Source organism: Coturnix japonica, chromosome 3, assembly GCF_001577835.2.
Source record: "Coturnix japonica isolate 7356 chromosome 3, Coturnix japonica 2.1, whole genome shotgun sequence".
Classification (NCBI taxonomy): domain Eukaryota; kingdom Metazoa; phylum Chordata; class Aves; order Galliformes; family Phasianidae; genus Coturnix; species Coturnix japonica.
The window spans coordinates 43989881-44010601 of NC_029518.1; the positions used below are offsets into that span (position 1 = coordinate 43989881).

The 20721-nt window shown below is 49.1% G+C and overlaps 1 protein-coding gene across 3 annotated transcripts; it reads right to left on the reverse strand.

Moving 5' to 3' along the window:
- Positions 1–11824: 11824 nt before the first annotated feature.
- ZBTB2 (zinc finger and BTB domain containing 2) lies at positions 11825–19699 on the reverse strand. 3 transcript variants are annotated; one of them, XM_015858167.2, is made up of 3 exons: positions 19468–19699; positions 16432–16617; positions 11825–14995 (listed from the first exon to the last, which is right to left on the reverse strand). In XM_015858167.2, the coding sequence occupies exons 2-3, from the start codon at positions 16602–16604 to the stop codon at positions 13636–13638; spliced, it is 1533 nt and encodes a 510-aa protein (XP_015713653.1). In that variant the 5' UTR covers positions 16605–16617; positions 19468–19699; the 3' UTR covers positions 11825–13635. The 3 variants fall into 3 exon arrangements, with proteins under 3 accessions (XP_015713653.1, XP_015713654.1, XP_032299571.1); XM_015858168.2 differs by lacking the exon at positions 19468–19699 and adding an exon at positions 18368–18475; XM_032443680.1 differs by lacking the exon at positions 19468–19699 and having other exon boundaries at positions 16432–18334.
- Between the last annotated feature and the right edge of the window lie 1022 nt (positions 19700–20721).

The following is a 20721-nucleotide window of genomic DNA, read 5'->3' on the forward strand; positions in this document are numbered from 1 at the left end:
TCATATTGCACCCATGGGCTCGTACTGCAGGTGCCTAATCACTGCCCAGCTCAGCAGCATCAGGAAGAACAGACTAAAGCAGCAGCTCCCACCAGACTGTGCCTGAGGTGCACAGCTGTAATCCTCTGCCTGTCCTTGTGCAAAGTCTATGTATTTATGCTATCCTGTTACTCGTTAATATGAGGTCTCTAAACGGCCATTAGTGTAGGGACTGGAGACGAAGCAACCTGAAGCACTGGAGGCTGTTTTGTTGGAACAGCTTGAGTATCCTGCCTATTAGCTCAGGCTATGGAGTGGATCTGGCTCTCCTGTTTGGATCAGCACACGTGTGAGGCAGCTGTGTGCACAGAGGGACCTGCATGGCCTGGCTGCAGCAAGTGCCTGGGGATGGGCAGGCTGCCTGCCAGAAATGGGATGCCTGAGGTGGCCTCGTGTGCTTGCTGCAGACTGGAGCTTTGTTATTCACAAGGCCATGAGGAACTGGTGCCCTGCAAGGAAGGGCATGGCTTGGGATGGAGAGGAGAAGCCCGGTGGGACTGGCAGCACAAGGTTTTGAGACCTGGCCTTGGGGAGATGGATGAGATGTGTGACCACTTCCACAGTGCTAACAAGGTGGGAGTTTGGCCGTTTAGTCTTTACCAAAGGGAGAATGAAAGATTATGTGTGAAACACCCATGTCTGTCCTGCTACAAAATTCTCATGGAAAGTTTTTAAAATAGGATGAACTGTTTTCTGAAGTGTCTCTGGTTCCTCTCTAGCAAATGGCTTCCATTGCTGGGAAGGTCTGCCTAGCTGAGCTTTTGGTGCTGGGACTGATGATAGGACAATGTGAGGGCAGCAGAAGGCCAGCAAGTCATGGAAGCTGCTTCCTGAGAGTGGTCTCTGCATCGCATCTTGCAGCAGCTTGATCCTATCCCTCTAATTCAGCCTATAGCTGTATCCCCATCCCTCCTACAAAGGAACCAGAGTAGCAAGAATAACCATCGCAGTAGTTTTTCCTCGAAGCAGCTGGACAGGAAGGGAATTCTTTTAAACTCACAAGGAATTTACAAGCCAACTGCTGGCCTGAGCAACAGAGATCCCAGGGGCCCATCATGAAGCATCCCATCACAAATCCCAGTGTCACAGTCCTCTCGCAGTGGCCTTCTGTGGGCCCTGGGTCCTGCAGTGATACAGCGCCTGCCCTGCATGAGCTGTCTCTGCCCAATAAGTGGTGCTGCGTTGATTCTACACTCATTTCCAGGAGATGCTGCCTGCTGTTTCCTGTACAAATGGCTGTACGAACTGAGAAACTGACACAAACCTGCCTGCACTGCCATGTCCCTCTTTCTGGTGGCAGCCTTGAGGGTTACACATTGGTTTTTACTGATCTCCCAGATGGTGTTTTCATATTACTTTATGAGAAAGACCAAGAATTATGAAGACAAGTGTAACCTGCCCAGTACTCGGGCTGTGACATGAACTCTCCTAAACTGCACTATTTGCTGAGCAATCTTAAAGACTGCATTATTCTCTTTGGCATGAATCTCCCTTCTGGGAAAATACTTTTATTGGATTTTTGCATAATCTGTCTTGATCCTGCAATTGGATTTAGGCTTGCATGTCCTCTCTGCTCCCCACAGAAGAGGCAGCTAATACCTCACAGATGAGGGGAGGAACCTTCATCTCTGTCAGTGGCTGCTGTGGCAATAGCTGGGCACATTGCCTGCCGTTCTTTCTAGAAAGGTGTAGCTCATTAAAAGAAAAACAAACCAACCCTTTAAGCCAGTATTCTTATGGACTGGTGGATGCAGGGCTTATATTTGCCATGGCAGCATACTGACTAGATTTGAAATCGTTGCTTTGTTTTCTGTCATTCACAATTGGTAGCTGCTTGTAGTAAGAAGAGACAGAGTATATTATCTGTATATTATTTCTGAACGTGTCATAAGGCCTGGACCTTCCCGTTACCTATTTCTGATTGTGGCTAACATACAGGGGGAAAGCAGTGACGTGCTTTGGCAAGCCAACCCATCACATTTCCATGGAGCACTGTAGAAATGAGGAACTTTGGCACACCACCACTGAAAAACCAATCAGTTCTTGCATTTTGAGTTGCAAACTATGCAGGATATTGATCAGTTGTCCCCTCATAGGGGTGAAGTAATACCAGCAAGGAAGTGGCGGTGGGAATTAGACTTGCCAGTTGATTAAGACTTAACTGCAACAGATAAAGGCTTTATGAACACAGTGGCATTTCTGCGATGAAGACCTTCCTGAAGAATATGTTTGTCCATGTAGACGTGTATATCACCATTAAAAAGAAATGGAATCTGTTCATATCCTGAAAGCAATACTTTGCAACGAATCAGAACTGCCGTGCAGCGAAGTGCTTTCCCTTTCTGCAGGAAAAGGCAGGAGTGGCAGCTTGTAACATCCGATAAAATAAAAAACAAGAAGTACAAAAGTATCTGGACAACTAATTATGCAAAAATTAATTAAGAGTAAAGTTCAGTGGAGCTCTGTTCTTCCCCTCACTGCTGTTTTCTTATGTAATGGAGACTCTGGAACGAGCTAATGGGTCTCCTGCTCTGGGTGGAGGACACAGAGCAACGTTTGGAAGGCTACAATTGAATTTTAAATAAGTTAGACTGAAATATTAATGATTCTCCTGCTTAGAAGAGCTTAAAATAGACCCTCGGAGAAGGAGTGCCGAGGTTTGCCTGTCTAAATGTTTCACTGAGAAATCTCTGATGCTGCTTGATTCTGTCGTGAGCCCAAAATACAACCAAGTCATGGGAACAGAGAGTCAGAGAAAGAAGACAGCATCATTTGTAGGCAGAAGAAAACGTAGTAGAGGGAGTAGCAGTGATTGTACTTTTTGCCCCTTGCTTGGGAAGGAGGTGCTCCATGCTGGAGGAGGGACATGTGAAAAGAAACTACCAGACAGCCTGCCTGGAGTTTGGTAGTTTATGTGGATGGAAGGGAATACTATGTTAATTCATGTAAGAAAATCCACTGAGGGATTTTAAATATGCAGAAACCACACCTAAGGCAGGAAATCCCAAAACTGAAACCGGGAAAACAAACATAAATTTACAGGGAAGTACCACATATGCTTGTCCCATGCTTACAACCTGCTTCAAGTACCCGCTTACAGACACTGCTTAAGACAGGATTTAACAATGCAGCAGTTTTTTAGTGTGCTGTTATGGTGCTCTCTCCTGCTGGAGCCCTTTGGTAATCAATATATGCCTGAATTGGGAAGGAATGGGTTGTTCTTCCAGTTCTACGCTGCTGGACTGAGGTTGGCTGACATTGTTTCTCCTCCCATCCTCTGCTTTTTAGGTTTATTAAACAATTTTTACTCAGGAAAGCTAGAACTTGGAAGAACACTGCATCAGATCATGGCATCTGCTCCTCCCATACCCAGAGAAGCTGACAATGTAACATCTCTGCATCCAGCAGGAGCCCTCTTTACCCCAGTACACCCTCCAAGGCCACCACCTCAGAGAAAGAAAGGACTCTAATGCTCAGACAGCAGTTGAAAGAGAACCAGCTCTTCGGTGGCTGTGTGATTTAGGGTGACTAAGATACAATGTGCAATGCACGTAGTAAAACACAAGTTATTCAACAGAGCTCAGAGGATAAGGTATTTTATGCCAGCTGTTTTCAAAAAAGACATGACCACTGTCTATAGTAACACCACTGACACCAGGAGCACCTGTCTCCTCCATAGCCTTAGATGTAGTAGATTCCTGGTGCCACTGGGGCTGACAGTAGCATCCTCTGTCACATAGATTTGGAATTCCCAGTTCACACTTTGCCATTTGTTAGCTACACTTAATTAAACCAGGTGCTGAGAAAAATCTAACAAGAAAGGTGCGAGTTCCTTTCATTTACTTTTAACCAGATCTGTGGGCATCTGTTGAGCCATTCAACTAAAGGCAGCTCCTAATCATCATAAACACACAGAAAGGGAGGGAATCAGAGGAACGACAGGTGGTGAACCTTGGTAACTTAATTGGTAGTAACCTAATTAGCGAGAACTACAGCACCTTGAATTGGCTGCTTCCTGAGACTATTCAAGGATGTGAAACCCATCAGGATGAGTCAGCAGGGAAACTCCCCGGAAAACTTTGCCAATTAAGAGGTCTGGCTGCCTTCACCATACACAGCTCTGGGTGGAAGGGGATCAGGAAGAATGTTCTGGGATCACGTAGGAACTGATTAAGAGATTTTTGAAGAGGAATGTGGGGATGTGTTAAGAACTGATAGGGGGTCTCTACTAGGAGAGTGGTTAGGCCCTGGAACAGGCTGCCCAGGGAGGTTGTGGATGCCCCGTCCTTGGAGGTGCTCAAGACCAGGTTGGACGGGGCCCTGGGCAACCTGATCTAGTAAATGTGTATGTTTGGTGGCCCTGCCAGGCAGGGGGGTTGGAACTACATGATCCTTGAGGTCCCTTCCAACCTGGGTCATTCTGTGATCTGTGATTCTGTGTGGAGTGTTTAGTGGAAGGATCAGTAATAGAGGAAGAGATTAATCAAGGTGGATTTGAGTAGGAAGGAATATAGGCATAGAAGACTGGTTGAGTATTAAGGTCAGAAGCTTGTGCTGACTGAGCTGTGCTTGATCACCACAGCTGATCTGCCTGCTTAAATCTGATTTCTGACCACCTTCAGTGTGTCTGGCTTTCTGCTTCACAGCTGTAGGTGTGCCTACCATGGAGCAGAGCTCTGTGTGCTAACGTGTGGGAGCTTTAGGGGGTTCTGGGTGCTGGTGCTAGACAGGTGTGGTGCCAACAGTGGATGTGATCTGTATGGAGTGGGGCTGCATTCCACCAGTGAGGGGGAGGAGCAGTATCAGGCCACCTGGACTGTTCATCTGAGAGCTGTGTGCATGCAGGTGGGTACTGGCTGGTAAAGACAGAAGTTTCTATCTATCTGTGTTAACTTCTGAGTCTGGATGTCAATGTACTTGCAAGAGTGCGCATTTACCCGTACTAACTGGATGTGCTCAGGCTCTGTCTCCTCCGTGACCCTGACGCTGTGGAGCTGTAGCAGCCCCCCATCTGCTGCAGGGATGGGCAGTGCCGAGGCCCAGAGCTGCCGTCCTTGACTTTACGCTTCTCTCGTGTAGCTGGAACCGAACGTGCAGGAAAGCGTCAGGGTTTCCCCTCTGCAAAGCTGCTCTGCCTCCTGGCCGTTGGCTCGTGGCTCCCTCCCGGTAGCACCGCCGGCAGACGGGGGGACACAATCCGAGGCTCTCCCTTTCACCCTCTCTTCACCCAAAGCACTCCAGACACCCCTGGGCGCTCCAGAGGCTGCTCACCACACCTCATTCAGCCCAACACCTTCTGCCTCTTCCCACAGGAGAACGGCACCACCTAGCGTTATCTGCCTGCTGCAGCTCGAGGGGATCCGCAATGCCCACAGCACGGTTCCAGCTGGGAGCAGCTGGGCTGGAGCAGAGCAGAATGGGCACAAGGTAGACTTGCTCTTTGCGTAAGTACCTCCTCAGCAGGTTCTGATCACAGCCTCTGAAGTGGGTCCGCCAGCAGTCGGGCTGCTGTGGCTCGGTGCTGTCACACAGGTGGAGAAGAAAGGATGAGAGCTCTCCCCTTCAGCCTGTGGCTGTTCTGCTAATAAGTGCGTGAGTTATTGGTTTTGTGAGTTAATGAGTGGGTGAATTAATGAAGCAACAACTTTGGGGAATTAACAATCTGGATCAGCCTATTGAAAGGAGATTGAGCCCTTGCTAACGAGCTCATGATCTGTGGAGCGTGTCACTCTGTGAATCTGAGAGGCTCAAATGAGCTGTGACATTTTGTCAGTGTCAGAACTGGGATCTCTGACATGTCCTCCTGGTGGGGATGAGCTGCTTTTGCTATAGCAGCTGGGGCAATGGGTTGAATAAGTGTGTGTTTGTTGTGGTGGCAAATGAAAAGCTGAACAGTAACAATAACTGGAAGAAAAACTGGCAAAAAGAGGGACTGTGAAACTTTGAGTTTCGTCTTGCTTAGAGAGCCACTGCATCAATGCTGATAAACCTTGGCATGAGTGTAACTTGAGAAAGCAATGACCAAGCCAGAGGTGTAAGCTCAGGGATTCTGATATCAGTGTGTACTGGCAGTGGGCCATGAATATACAGACAACCAGAGCTGAGACTTAATGCTGTGGCAGTACAATCAGCTGCTACTTGCACTGGGAGGATTCAAGTCCTAAGGTGATGGTGATGGTTAATGACCACTACTTTGCAACAATCCCTATTGACACAGGAGCCCAAACATAGCTGCTTGATGAGGACACTTACAAAGGACTCCCTCCCTTCACAAAACAAGCATCTTCCATCATAGGCAGCAATGGGAATGTCACCACCCACTCACTGGCTAGTCTGTTTTACTCTTTAGGTTCTCACAGAATCTCAGATGTGGATTTATTGAAGGAACGGTCATGGGTCACCCACAGGGAAAGTGGTGAACAGGGACAACACCACTGCTTGCCTCACATTGATGCCAACTGTCTTTATGCTGAACTGATGAAACAGCTGAATGAAGTCTAATTGGTGAGTCTCATCGCCATACAGCTTTCCTGTGTGGCCTGTATAGCACCCTAAGGGCTAATGACAACAAACCAGCACATCTCTGGAGGCATTCAAGGCCAGGATGGATGTGGCTCTGGGCAGCCTGGTCTGGTGGTTGGCAACCCTGCACACAGCAGGGGGTTGAAACTAGATGATCATTATGGTCCTTTTCAACCCAGGCCATTCTATGATTCTAATTCTATGGCAGAGCTCTGAGTGCTGCTGGCAGATTGCTCACCTTGGCTATTTCCAGCATAATTGATACAGGCAATCATTGTTTAATGAACTTCTAGTGAATGAAAACTATCGATATGGAAGAACAGGAGGCAGACAGGAGGACGTTTGCTTTCACCTGGCAAGGGCTCCGAGGTGTATTTCCTCACGTCTCACAAGGCTTATCACAGCCCTCTGCTTATGATGAGCTGGACGAAGAGCTGGAAGCATTAATATTACCACCAGAGGTCACTGTGGGGCAGCGCATCAGGTGCCTTAAGAGACGGCCGCTTGGCGGAACCTGCTAACCGGGCTGTGAACACCTGTCATAACACTCCTGCGGTTCGGTAAAAGAGGAGAAAAAACACCCCATAAAACCCAAACAACCGAGGATTCAGTGAGGAATTAGTCTTCTGGGGAGACAGGGTGGCAGGTGGGAGAAGAACTGTCCCTGCTGAGGTATTACCCAATGGTTATGTGTGCTTCTGAGTAAGAGGAGCTACATGCTGTGCTGGACACTTCAGGATCTTGGAGAGTATTTGTTCTAGGAATCATTATAATAGGTTGGCCATTCTATAACTCACTCTAGAAAACAAGAGCCTGAATCCTGCAGCAGCACTGGGAGAAATCAATGAGTGATAGAAACATGTAGTTCCCTGCTGCACCATCAAGTGGAGTCCATCTGCCCTCCTCTAGCACCTTGCTCAGCCTGGAATGCTATGAAGAGAGGCCTTGAATGTAAGTAGCTTTTAAAGAAATAGTAACTTTCTCCTTCCCAAGTGGTATTTGGGTCCCTGCAACTCATCTCCCCCACTGCTATTTTAAATTAGTGAAATGGAGATTAAAGCGAGCATTGCTTACCAGTTTAATCATCGGGCCATAGATTTCTGTTCCTTTTTACTGACTCTCATTGTCACTTACAGTTTTGCTTTACTCTTTGCTTTAATAATCTTTCCCTTTACCTTGGCATCTAGCCTGTAGTTTAACATGGTTATTCTGGGAGGTAAAATACGTGATTTCCAGTGTTTTTAGATAGAGAAAATGCTTGCTTTGCAAGGATGTATGGGATTTGATATACAAATACACTTCCCCTCCAGCAGAGCTTACTAGAAATCCAAAAGGACATGAATGTTTCTTTCCGTCATAGAGTGCCTCGTTCCCAAAGCTCTTTGCACTTCAATGAAATCTGAATTGGAAAAAGATGACAGGTATAGTATTTCCCTGGGCTATTTTGTGCACTTGCTTAAATCAGAAGACCTTCCTAATCTCTGTCTCTGAGAAATGCTTGGGAAAATAAGATGTTCTTGCAAGAGCAAGTTGTTAATAAAGTCTTTTCCTGTTGGATATGCTAAGTATCCTTGTAGCACTTGAAGAGATGCTGGTCCTAGAGAAGAACCATTGGCAAGGCTGTGGCAGAGCCAGAAGCTTTGTCCACAAGGTCTAAATCAGGTGTGCTAACATCTGCTCTTTTGAAGACTTCACCTTTATTGCCATTGTCACTAAAAAGCAATGCCTTTAATGCTGATTACAGCTGCCTGTGTGCTCCATGCTAAGGCACAACTGCTTCAAGATGTGGCCGATCTCTTTGACCACTTCATTATGAAAGAAATGAAAGGGAGAAATAACGCATTCAATTTTGTGCTGCAATGCTTGAAATACTTGTTTGGTGTCAATCCAGCTGAACAGGCTGTATCCTGTGCCTGTGCTTCCCCCCACAGTTGTTACACAGCCTTTTTACACCTTTCCCCTTCCTTCAACAGCTCTTTTGCAGCCTCATGCTGGTGAGAATCTTTGGCTTTGTTTCCCCTTCCATCTTAACCTTACACCTTAGTTGCAAGTAGAGCCTCATCCAAAATGCACAGCCCTGGATTAAGGTGCAGAATATGGCCCCTCATTTGCTTTTAGATGACTTTTTCCAGATTGTGGCTTTTCTGCATCAGAATTTCAGTCTAAGCCAGCACTGAGCTTGTGGCCTGTTGGATAGCTCTAGGGTGGCTGGCTGCAGCACAAGTCTTTGCCACAAATGTCCCTGTCAGCTGGAGAGAGAGAGTGTTGTTCCTGGACCTAAGCCTCCCTTCAGCAGGTGTCCAGCTTGCTCTGGTTACTCTCTAGAGCCTTTGTGAGTATGAGTAGCTGGAGCAACTCACTTGTGTAATCTTAGCATGTTTCCTCTTGTAGGCTGACACCAAGAAATGCCTCCCTGTTTATCCCACTGGACTCTGAAGAATAATTTTGACGCTCAGCTGGTAGGTTTTAAAGACGAACTGCGAGGAACTGCCTTGTTATACACTGCTTGCAAGTTGCTGCTTCTTGCTTCAGTCAGAGCAATCCATAGCCCTCAGACTATTCCAGTGACAGCTTAATGCCTAGAGTGTCACTCCTGCAAATCACCCTTCTCTCTTATGTTGAGTAGCTGAGATATCAGTGCTAAGAGTCTGTGGTATTGTAACCCTATTTCTTGGTCCTCAGAACCACATTTGACTGTGTTCCTTGGCAGCAAGAGGAAATAAATGCTGTCATTTCTCATTTCGGTGTCACCGCTGGGGTATACCACTGCAAGTAAGTTACATTGCTGAAGCAAATAAACCCACTTGGCAGCAGCAGCTGCACTTGTTTTCTCTCACCATGCAAAACCTCAGCTGGTGTAAGCACTCCAGTGGAGACCAGACACACGTTATGCCAGTCATGGTGCGCTCTCTTTCTAGGACATCAGAAGGAGCAAAACGACCCAGGTGATACTGCAACACTGAGTGAGTTCCTCATGCATTTTAACCCTTCCACATCAGGAATTTGTGCTGAGACACGAATACAGGGCTTGAGAACTTCTACTTTCTGTTGGACAAGTTCCTTTTGGGACAGAAAGTGACTCCTTTAGGAAGCTCTCTAGCAGCAGGATTCACCTCACAGTTCCTGGAGCACCGAGCAATACAGACATCACCTGTACAGACCTGTATGTCTTCCTGGGAGCATCCTGGACCTTCTGCTGTCCAGCTGTGGGGGTGTGGAGAAGCAGCAGCCCTCAGAGGGGAGCATGATACATCCATCCTTTGGTGTTATCACAGAAACCTCTGACACATCGAACGCTTCCAGAAATGCAAACCACCCTGTTATTTCTACACCCTACGTGTTCCCACCATCGTTAGAGGAAACAGCAACCAGAAAGCAAACGAAGCTATCGAAGTAAACCAAAAGCAAAGAACAGCCTTAAACAAAACAAACATAAACCCACATGAAAAGAAAAACAACAAAACCAAACCACCCCAAACAGGAAGGGAGGAGTCCTCAGATGTACGGTGGCAGTTTTACAGTTTGACTGACTGCTTCCTGACTGGTTTAGCCCTCAGGACTGCCCCGCTGTTGCTCCCTGTGCGCCAGTGAAGGGCAGCCCCGCTCTCTGTCCCAAGGGTGGGATGGTGTGAGAGGAGCCGCGCTGAGGGGCAAGTTTCTTCTTACCGAGGTGACCTTTGGACGTCATACGTACGCGACGCTGTGACGGAATTTGGCGCTAACGTTCCAGAAAGCCATTTCCGAACGTTAAGGCGGCGACTTAATGTAAAACGAACAGTGTTTAAATTTCCTCGATATTTTTAACACTGTTGTCAAACCATTGCACAACAGTACAGTGTGTCAGGGAAATTCACGTTACTCCTTTGGAAGCTTCCTCCCCTGCAGCTTGTTCTCACCAGCTTATAAAGCCAAACAGCCCAGTAGAGGAGGGAAGTCACCGCTGCCTATCTCTGTAGTGGAAATGCCAGGTGTATGGGAAATCACAGCTTGAACCTCTGATTAATCAGCTGAGGCAAGTGCTGGGTCAGCTGCGGGAGCACAGGTGAGAGTAATCTAGCTGTGCTCCCAGAAGGGGGTGGACTTTGACTCCACCCCCTCTGAGACCTCATTTAAGGGCTGACTACCACTGAGGCAGCATCTCTTGGAGATTGCTCCCCAGTGGAGACTGCCTCAGTTTCCTGGTCCAGGCATTGACATTGGTGAGTTTTCCTTTGTTAATAACCTTTGACTATTTATCACTATCTTGGTCAACATCTTTATATTAGCCACCTTTACACACCACCTTTACACCAGGTCACAGCCTGAAGCAGTGATGGAGCACGTGGTGGGAAGGCAGGACCAACCCAGGGGAGCTCAGGTGTATGCAGTGCGCCTGAGTGACTGGAAGGGGTGGAGCCGGGATCTGTCCCTTCCCAGTCCTCATATAAGGGCTGGCACTGGAAGCAAGGGGAGCTTGCTGGAAATTCCTGCCTACCTGGGGCTTTCCAAAGGTATGTACATTTTCTTCTTTCATTTCAATACTCTCTGGAGTTGAAATAGGGAATAGTAATAACAACAAAAAAACACTTTTTTTTTTTTTTTTGTCTGATTATCATTCAATGGAATTGGTTTGAGCTAAATTAAAGTATGGACCAGGGGCTGCTGAACAGCTCATAGAAAATGGTGTGGCCATGTGTATGCTCCCAATGCAACCAGGGAGCTGAGCTCAACCATTGCATTTTACATAGGAGCTCACCTGGAGCTCTTAAAGGATCACTCGGTGATGTAGTATCTGATAACAACACATTTTTGCAGTTGTGGTCATTTTTTGAAGTGAACCTGTGGCTGTCCCCTAAAATACTGCTACCTCAAAACCCTGAGCATATTCTGAATAAGGAAAGATCTATTACTCTAATACAAGACATAACAGACTCAATACCATAGAATCATAGAATGGCCTGGGTTGAAAACCATGATGATCATGTAGTTTCAACCCCCTGCTAAGTGCAGGGCTGCCAACCACCAGACCAGGCTGCCCAGAGCCACATCCAGTCTGGCCTTGAATGCCTCCAGAGATGGGGCATCCACAACCTCTTTTGGCAACCTGTTCCAGTGCGTCACCGCCCTCCACCCTATGTAGAAAAACTTCCTAATATCTAACCTAAACCTCCCATCTCAGTTACAAACCATTCCCTCTTGTCCTGTCATTATTTGCCCTCTTAAAACAACAAGAATGTAGTGCTATATCCACTGCTTTAAGCCATTAGTAAGTTATTTGTTCATATGTATGAAAGAGGTTTTATTCTGAATGCAGAATACATTGCCTGGCTTTTATACTTGTTAGATAAGAATTCTTTCAGGAAGGTAAAACCCAACAGCCTTTCACCTGCAACTCAATAAATCACATTCCCTTTAATTCAGTTTTTATTCAATGAAATGATGTATAAAAACTTACAAATCTGAGAACTTAACTATACACAAAATGATATTCAGTTTAAATGTATACACAGAGAAGAGCTGTGGTTTGTGACTTGCCCTCTCCCACCCCTCCCCCCAAAGCACAGCGCCTCCATTTACCATGGGGCACTTTGTTCTGTCCGTTTCAACCTTCTGCTGGCCCAGTATTTGCTGGGTGGACTCCATTGAGGCTGTCAGTTTGGTTTTTTATGCTAGGAGCAAAACATCTGGGCGTTTCATATAAAATAATAAGAATCAACAACTTGATTTTTAACACAAAGACACAGTGCTATCATCATCAGTAACTAAAATTACATAATTCATCCTTGCCGTTTTTTGCGGACTTTGGCTTTGAAAATAATGGGACTCTCAAAGAGCAGAATTTGCCAGTCAAAACTACAGATTCACTTTAAAACAACCATGATTCCCCCATTGCTAGAACATCTCTGTAACCGCTTTTTCTTCATCTTACCTCACGCAATCATACCAAATGAAACCATGGACTTTCCTTGCCCCAGTAAGGCAATGACGTTTTTCTCTCTCCTCTCATCAGGAATGACTCAAATCTCTACCTAACAACACGTGCACATGCTGCACTGATGAGGGTACAGCGCCCACTGGGCTGTCGCTTCTCTGGTTTCCTTTGTATCCTGGGTGACGACACTTATCCAACAGCTTCTGTTCTACAGGCCAATAAAAATGCACACAGCTCAGGTCGTTTCCCATTTGATTTAAAATCTGTGCAATGACTACTTTAGTCAGACAACTAAAATACTTTCCGGGCTGAACTGGAGAGCAGACGGCCAGTTGCTTAAAAAGGATGTGTGCATTTATTTACCTGTACCAAATATACACACAAACACTTTCCATATATATATAAATCTTTATACATATACGATAGTTTATATATATATATATAAAGATTGCCATCACATTATTATTACAGCTACTTAAGTCAAAATTTGACTAAGTAACTACTTTGCTTGAATCAATCATGCTATCTGAAACAGATACTCAAAGGCAGACTTGAAGGAAAATATAAGGCTAAAAGGAACTCGGTGCTCTCAGCTCTTTTTAACCCAACTAACAACTTTTTGCATTCACTTCAGTGAGGAAAAATTCGGAGATTTTTAAGTTATTATCTTAATCGATGTGCATGTGGAGTTCTAAAAAGCACGGTGTTTAAATAGCCAGATCTTCTCAGACTTCTTTTACCAGGGAAACTAATATATATATATAACATATTCCTCGCTTACCAAGCTGATACTCTGTTCCTTGTTACAGTCATCACTGTATCTAAATACACCTTCGAGTGATCTAAATTTCATTTAAAATCTATTAAATTTGGATTAACTAACACTGTCAACATAGTTAGCTGGATTATTTTTCACGTGTTCCTTTGTATTAAAATCAATTATGTTGTAGTTTGATGCAAGAGCTTTTTGTTTGTTTTGGTGGGAGAGGCAAAGTCCAATTTCCTAATGTGCCAGTACAGTTCTGGTTGCTGAAGACAAAGGGTGGGAAAGTTGGCGGAAGAGATGGCAGGGGGGGAAAGTGAGGTAAGAGGCAAGGGGAAGAAAAAATTGATTTAATAAAAATGAGTAAAGAAACTTTAGAAAATTGATATAGATTTCACATTCAGTCTAACAACACTGCTTCCTGCTCCTTTTTGATGGAGGCTAACACTGCATTATCAGTCTCTGTGGCTTCCGTGTCCCCACCACCCAGCAGAATGGAGCGATCTTCTTCTAGCGTGAAGACAGAGTTTTGATTTTGGCACGAATGTTTGACTACTTCATTGGGAGTCGAAAATGTTTTGTCACACAAGTTACATTTGTAGGGCTTGTTGGTCTGTACTAGCATGTTGTCCATTTGACTGCCTTCCTCGAAAGTACAGAGCTCCAGAGTCTGTTTGTCCACCATCGTGTACGTGTCCATGCTCTGGTTTAGGCACACGTGTCTGGCAGCCTGGTTAGCCCTACAAAAGCTCTTGTCGCAAGTGCTGCACTTGAAGGGTTTGCCAGTGTGTATGTACATGTGCTCCCTCCAGTGGCTTTTCTGAATAAATTTACGACCGCAGATGGAACATTCATACTTCCGTCTTTTTACTTCCCTCTCTTGATCTGCCTGCTCCAAGTTGTCTATGTCTGCAATATCCGAGGGGGGAGGCGTCTCTGATTGCTGCTGCCCATCGATTATTGGAGAGTCTGAGATCTGCTGCAGCTCACTGTCACTAATCATCCCAGCTTCAGGCACTTCCATAGCATCCTTCTCAGCCGTGTTGTTACAGAGAGACAAAGAAACGTTACTTTCTCCCTGCTGGCTGGACGTGAAGGGAACTCCCGTGTGGATCTGCAAGTGTTCACGCAAGCTACTTCGTAAATTGAAGCGGCGACCACAGAGGTGGCAGGCATAGTACTTGGGGAAGCTTCCATTCCTTTTCATGATGCTTGGCTTGACGTGTGCTATCGTGAGTGATGCAGGCTGTTCGTCTGAAGATGCTTCCATGTTGGCTTCCTCTCCCGCGGGTGAATTATTACCAGCAGCAGATACCAATTCTGGAGATAAAGATGATGGCAATTGGTCGGAAGCGGCCATATTTGTCCTGCTGACTTGTGGCAGAGTTGTAGGTAACTGTGAGAGCTGTGAGCCTTCAGAAACCTGTTCTTGGGTCATGCGGGAAGTCTGTGGCCTTGGTTCTCGCCCGAGTTTGTCAGCTGCCGATGTAACTTTAGCGGGATGTCTGATCTGGTGATCCGCGATCTGAATGCCATATAATGAAGATGCTAATGGAAAAACTTGATCCGGGTGAGAAAAAGTTCCCTGACTTGCAAGGCTGGCCTCCTGAATTAGTGGATACGCATGCAGAAACTTTATTCCCTGCTCTAGTCGAACTGGGTCAATGAGCTGTGGTGCCATCTTCCCAGTGTACATCAAATGCAAGAGATAACTGAAGATATCTGGCTGTATGTCGGTTGCTTTCAAACGGACACATTCACTGGAAAGTGAAACAAAATGATCAATAACAGATTGGGAGAATGCTTTCCATCAGATTTAAGTTATTCAAGTGTTGGTGAAAATCAGAACAGTAAACTTAAAATTCCAAAGACAGAATCTGTGATAAGCGAAGAGAAATGCTTTGCCATTTGCAAGATGACTTTTTTCCCCTCAGCAAACTAACTGCCTAGAAAGATGAAGCTGTCCCACTGTAAATAGCACCCTTCTCAATGGCTGCTATGAGGCAGATTTGTTGACACACTGATGTATTTCATAAATTGCAAAGATATTTTTCCTTTTTTTAAGTGTTTAAATACATCTACAGCCAAATTAAAACCTCCTAGCACTGGTGTCTACATTCACAGTCTCAGTTCTTAGCCCTGAAACCGCCCAAAATTCCTCTGACATGTCCCTGTTTGGCTTCTATGTCTTACTAGTGCTTCTAGTCACAGTTGTGCCAATGTGTGTTAACACCTTGCCTAAGCTGTGTGAGGATCCAGAATGATGCAGGACATGGTGTGAATTTCTTGATGGCTGGAAGCAAGAGATATAGCCTGAGCACATCTAATGCACAAAGGCCAGGCTCCCTGTAAAACAATAGTTTCTTTCCTTGAACGGGGAGGAAGAAAAGGTAGCAGCATCAGGAGTATACTTGGTGAAACACATCAGTCCCTTACAGTACTCAACAAGTGAGACCGTTTGTGGTTGTGATGCCCTCTTCAGCCTAACAGAATTGAAACCAATGCCATCCTTCAAGTTAGAACATGCCCTATGCATCAATCTTTAGGATACTCTAGTCTGAAACACCTACCAGTCCTCCCGTTGGATCTCTGTGTAAAAAGAAATGTGAGGTTCACAAGACAAGAAAAAAAATCGGGAGCATTTTGGTTAGGCTAACCAAGTTAACTTGGCTAACGAGAGAGCTGCTGGGATTCTAATTGTTGTTCAGTTATCTGTAGCTTTTACATTAAGCACATATTAAATAAAAGACAAATCCAGAAGCAGCCATGACTGTGCACTGCAGTCTGAATGCTGTAACCACAGTAGGTGAGGAGGAAATCAATCATAGCCAATTCTTCCCTTTCTTGAGGTGTGCCCTCTGCTTGAGCTCTATAACTGCTTCTGAACTCTGATACGTTTCCCAAAAATAAACTGGCAGCACTGTCTTCCAGTGACTGTTGTATGCTCCTGATGAAGCCCAGGCTGCTACATCTGCCTGTCTCTGAAGTGCAAATTTACTTCCGTCCTTGAAATCTTTAAAACTAGACTTTTTAAGGATAAAGAGTGTTTCCTGAATTACTACTGTTAATGAATCACAGTCCAACTTTGAAACAGATTCTAGATTCACTATGGCATACGAAGAAGCAGAAACAACACCGCAGGTTTCAAGCTAACTCAACAACTTTTGAACAGTCAGGTTGGGCTTCCCATAGTTACCTGGTTTGGTGAACAAACAGCATCTTGAAGTAGTTGGAGAAAGAAGCAAGGACCGATTTGTGTGCCTTGAAGTAGACATCGCCGATAGCAACCGTGCAGTCACACAGGAAACCAAACTCTCTCTGAGCATTTAGTTGCTGCAGCAGAATAAGTCCATGGTTGGCCAAATCCATTTTCTTTCACGCTCTGAAAAGCAAATGACTTTCATGTAAAACTGAACAGTAGATAAGCAGATGCAACAGAACATCTCCCTTCACAGATACTTTCCTCTAGTATCTGGACAATCTGCAAAAGTAACACTTCTTAACCTGAGCAGTGACATCAGTGACCTATTGCAAACACACAAGGATCTGTTTCACGACATACAATGCAGCTCACAAAGGCGCAAGTGATTTGCCCAGGTTTAAACAGCAAAGCAGAGCCAGGAACAGAAGGTTCTGTGAATGCATAGGGTAAGCTTAGATACAGAAAAACAAATAGCCGAAGGAGAGGAAGAACAACTAATAAGTACTGAAAACATCTGATTTTAATGAGAACAAAGCATTTGGGTACCACTTAGAACTATTCACTCATCTGATACCAGTCTCCTGCAGGGATGGCAAGAGACAAGAGCAGAACCCAACAAGAGCCATGTCAGCTAACTTCTTACAGGGTTCTTCTGCCTCTCTAAATACCTTTAACCTAAACTCTAGGTGTCCATCTGGCTGAATGTGAACTCTGCCATGAAATCATTGTGCTTTCCTGATAGGCCTTTCCTGGGAATTACCAGCTGCATACCTGACTCTTTCTAGGCTGACAACATGAATTAATTCTGGGTATCTGCAAGATGTCCAGACTCTTGGAAAAATAAGAGTCAACTGTTTCACTATTAACCATTTATTTACTTGCTGAGATCGGCTACAGCATGATATGGGACATGATTTTGCAGTTAGAGTTAGGTAGCATGGTTAGATTGTGGTTAGACTTGATGATCTTTAGGGTCTTTCCAACCTGAGCAATTCTATGACTTTATGTAAGGGCCTGAATCTTGTCTGTCACAGCAGGAGAGCCGAGGGGTGAGAGGAATGGCTCCATCCATGCTGGCTGCCCACACTGGTTAGGGTTTGAATAATTCTGTTTGTACAAGCTGAGGTCCCATCCCTCTCTCCCCACTTGCTCTGTCAGCGGGAACACAACTCATGCTCAATGTTAGTTAATCCCACACTGGGCTCCATGCAGGTAAACTTTACCACACTGAGGAAAACTCGCAGGGCTTCTACTGTAGTTTAAAGATGGATTTTATTCTGTGTGTTCTACACTTTCAGTTCTTTGATGCTCGGTGCCGTTTGCACACAGAAAGGGAAACTTGACAAGCAGAGCAAACCATTGCTAGGGGAGCTCCAGGAGGAGAGGATCCCCTCCAGTTATTATCATCCCCAATTGGTTTTAGCTTATGGCTTCACCCTTATCCAAGCAGCAGACTCTGCAGTAGCAGAGAAGCCAGTGCCCTTCCTCAGAGACGCAAACTAAGCTTTACTCAAAACGACACGGCGTCTGTACGCGTGTACGGCACCGCGTTTCTGTGCATATTTAACTTCAAAGCGGTTAAACGATCGTTAAAGGGCAAGAATTAGACTCTGAGGAAACTGCACGGTGCAGAGAGAACACGGGGCCGGCGGACGCGGCCGGGCGGCAGGCAGGGCCGGGCGGGACCCTGCGGCGGGGCGGCCCCATCGCGGACGGCTGAGTGCTGAGAATCACAGAATGAATCACAGAACGACCCGGGTTGGAAGGGACCTCAAGGATCACGTAGTTCCAACCCCAACCCTGAGAGCGGGGCCTGGCGGGCGGCGAGAGCGGCGCTGACAGGAAACAGCTGCTGGGCGCCCTCAACGAGCGCCGCGCCGCCCCGTTTCTCCCCCAACAGCTCAGAAAGGCGCCCCGGCTCCCGACGGACCTCGACGCTCCTTTGGCTCCGTAGGCCGAGGCTGCCCCTTTCGGTCACGACCAGCGGTTCGTGGGCCCGGCGGCGCCGCGCGGCCCCGTGAGCGCGGAGCCCGGTAGGAGCGGCCCGGCGCGTCGCCGCCCGTCGCACCACAATGGGGCCGCGCGCGGCCCGAGAACGGCCAGGGGAGGAGGGAACGGGCGCGCGCGGCCCGGCCGCTCCCGCCTCCTGCCGGCGCCGCAGCGCGCGCCTCGGGGCGCCGCTCCGTGCGGGGGGCGGGTCCGCCCGGCCGCGCTCCGCTCGCTCTGCTCGCTCTCCTCCCCCTCCTCCCCCGGAGCCGCGCTCGGCCCCAGCGGCCCGGGGTGTCGGCGCCCTCCCATTGGCCGTTGGGGCGGAAGGCAGGACGGCCGCGCGCCGCTCTCACTGGCTGAGCCCCGCCCCTCCTCCCCGCTCCCTGCCGCCCCCCCCCGCTCACGCCACGCGCGCACGGACGGACGGAGACGGCGCGAGACGCAGCGCGAGCGGAGCCGCCAGGGCGCGCGAGACGGGAACCGCCGCCGCCGGGGCCGCCCAGCCCTGCCGAGGAGAGACAGGCGGGGCCGCCCCTCCCGCCGCGCGCGCGGCTCCCTTCCCCCCTCCCCCGCCCTTCCCTTCCCCGCGCCGGATGCCGCCGCAGGGGGGGCCGCCCCGCGCCGCGATCCGACCGGCCGAGCCCGGCCCGGCCCGGCGAGGCGGCGGGACGCTCCGAGCCCCCTCCCGGCCCTCACCCCCTCGCCCCCTGCTCCGCGCGGCCCCCCCCCGACCCCCCCTTTCCCGGCGCGGCCCATCACCCCCCGTGCCGTGCCGTGCCCCGGATGGAGGCGGCCGTTCGGCCCGGCTCGGCCCCGGGGTTTCTCCAGGCGGTCGAGCGGCGGCCCCTCGCCCCGTTTCACCGCCGCCGCGCGGCCGGGCCGTGGCACACAATGCGGGCCGGGCCCGACGGGCCGCGCCGCGCCCCCGCCCGCCCCTCCGGCTCGCCTCGCTCCGGCGCGGGCCCGGCCGTCCCGGTGCGCGGGGCCGGGCACACACGTGCGGGCGGTCGGTCCACGCGCGGCGCGGCGGGCGCTGCTCACCTGGGGGCGCGGGGCCGCAGAGGCGCCTGGTGCCGCGCGCGCCGCCGCCGTCTCCGCGCCCAGCAGCAGCAGCAACAACGGAGTCAGCGCGGCGGCGGCGGCGGCGGCTTTTCCTGTCCGGTTACGTTAGGGTCACATGACCGAGAGCGGAGCACAGAGGCTGCGGCGAGGAGCCCCCGCCGGGGGGGAGGGGAGGCGGCGAGCGCTGTGGCGGCGGCGCCGGCGCCAGCAGCCGCCACCCTCCCTCCGCCCGCGCCGCCGGGCACGGCCCCGCCGCTGGGGGCTGCCGGTGCGCGGAGCCGCGGGGCCGGGTTCGCGGCCCCTTTAAAACTCCCGGGGGGGAGCGCAGCGCGGAGTAGGGGGGGAGCGGCGCGGTGCCCCGCCGCCCTGCTCCACTCGCGGCCGGGCGGGGGCGGCTCCGCGCGGTGGCGCGGCCTCAACGGCCTTAACGGCCGCGAGAAGCGGCGGCCACAGGTGCGTCCCGCGGGGCCGCGGCCTTCATTCCTTCCTTCGTTCCTAACGCGCCTCTCAGGGCCCGTTCCCGGGGAGGCGGCGGGCCGGGCCGAGGCCTCGTCTCCTTGACGCCCGCGATGCGCTGCGCTGCGGGGCCCGGGCGGCAGCGGGCGGTGCTGAGGCCGGGTCCCTGCGGGCACCGCGCGGGGGGCTGGCGGGGCAGCGTGATGCTTGGGAGCTCGTTTGGGCGGCAGCGGAGCGTTAGGTTTTAATCATTTTTGTTTCTTAGGTCTCTCAACTATGTCAGTGTAGTTCAGGCAGCACATGCAGGGCACCTGTCTGACTCGTGGGTGCTGGCTGTGGCTGGGCTGCTGTCTTCACAGTGGTTGCGTCCGTTGTGCTGTGTGGAGGAAAAACATCCAGTGCCAAAGCTTTCAGGGTGGTGTCTTGACAGCAAGTGAACTGAGGGCAGGGTGGGAGCGGGGGCTGCTCCACGTTGGTCTGCTCCGTAGCTCATCAGGGGACTGCAGCCAGCCGGGGCTGCTGTTGTTCTTACTGGGTCTGAATTGATCACGGGCTGGAGGAGTTGTGTATGTGTGTGACTGCTTCTGCACTGGAACTAACAGAAGGCCGGGTAGCTATAGCTGGAGTCTGCTTGCACTGGGCAACTCATAGATATCAGCTCATTTATCCAGCGGTGCCTGAAGAAGAAACAATTAAGTCCTAAAAATGACTGGCAAAACTTAATTTGATGCCCTGTCCTTGGAGGTGTTCAAGACCAGGTTGGACAGGGCCCTGGGC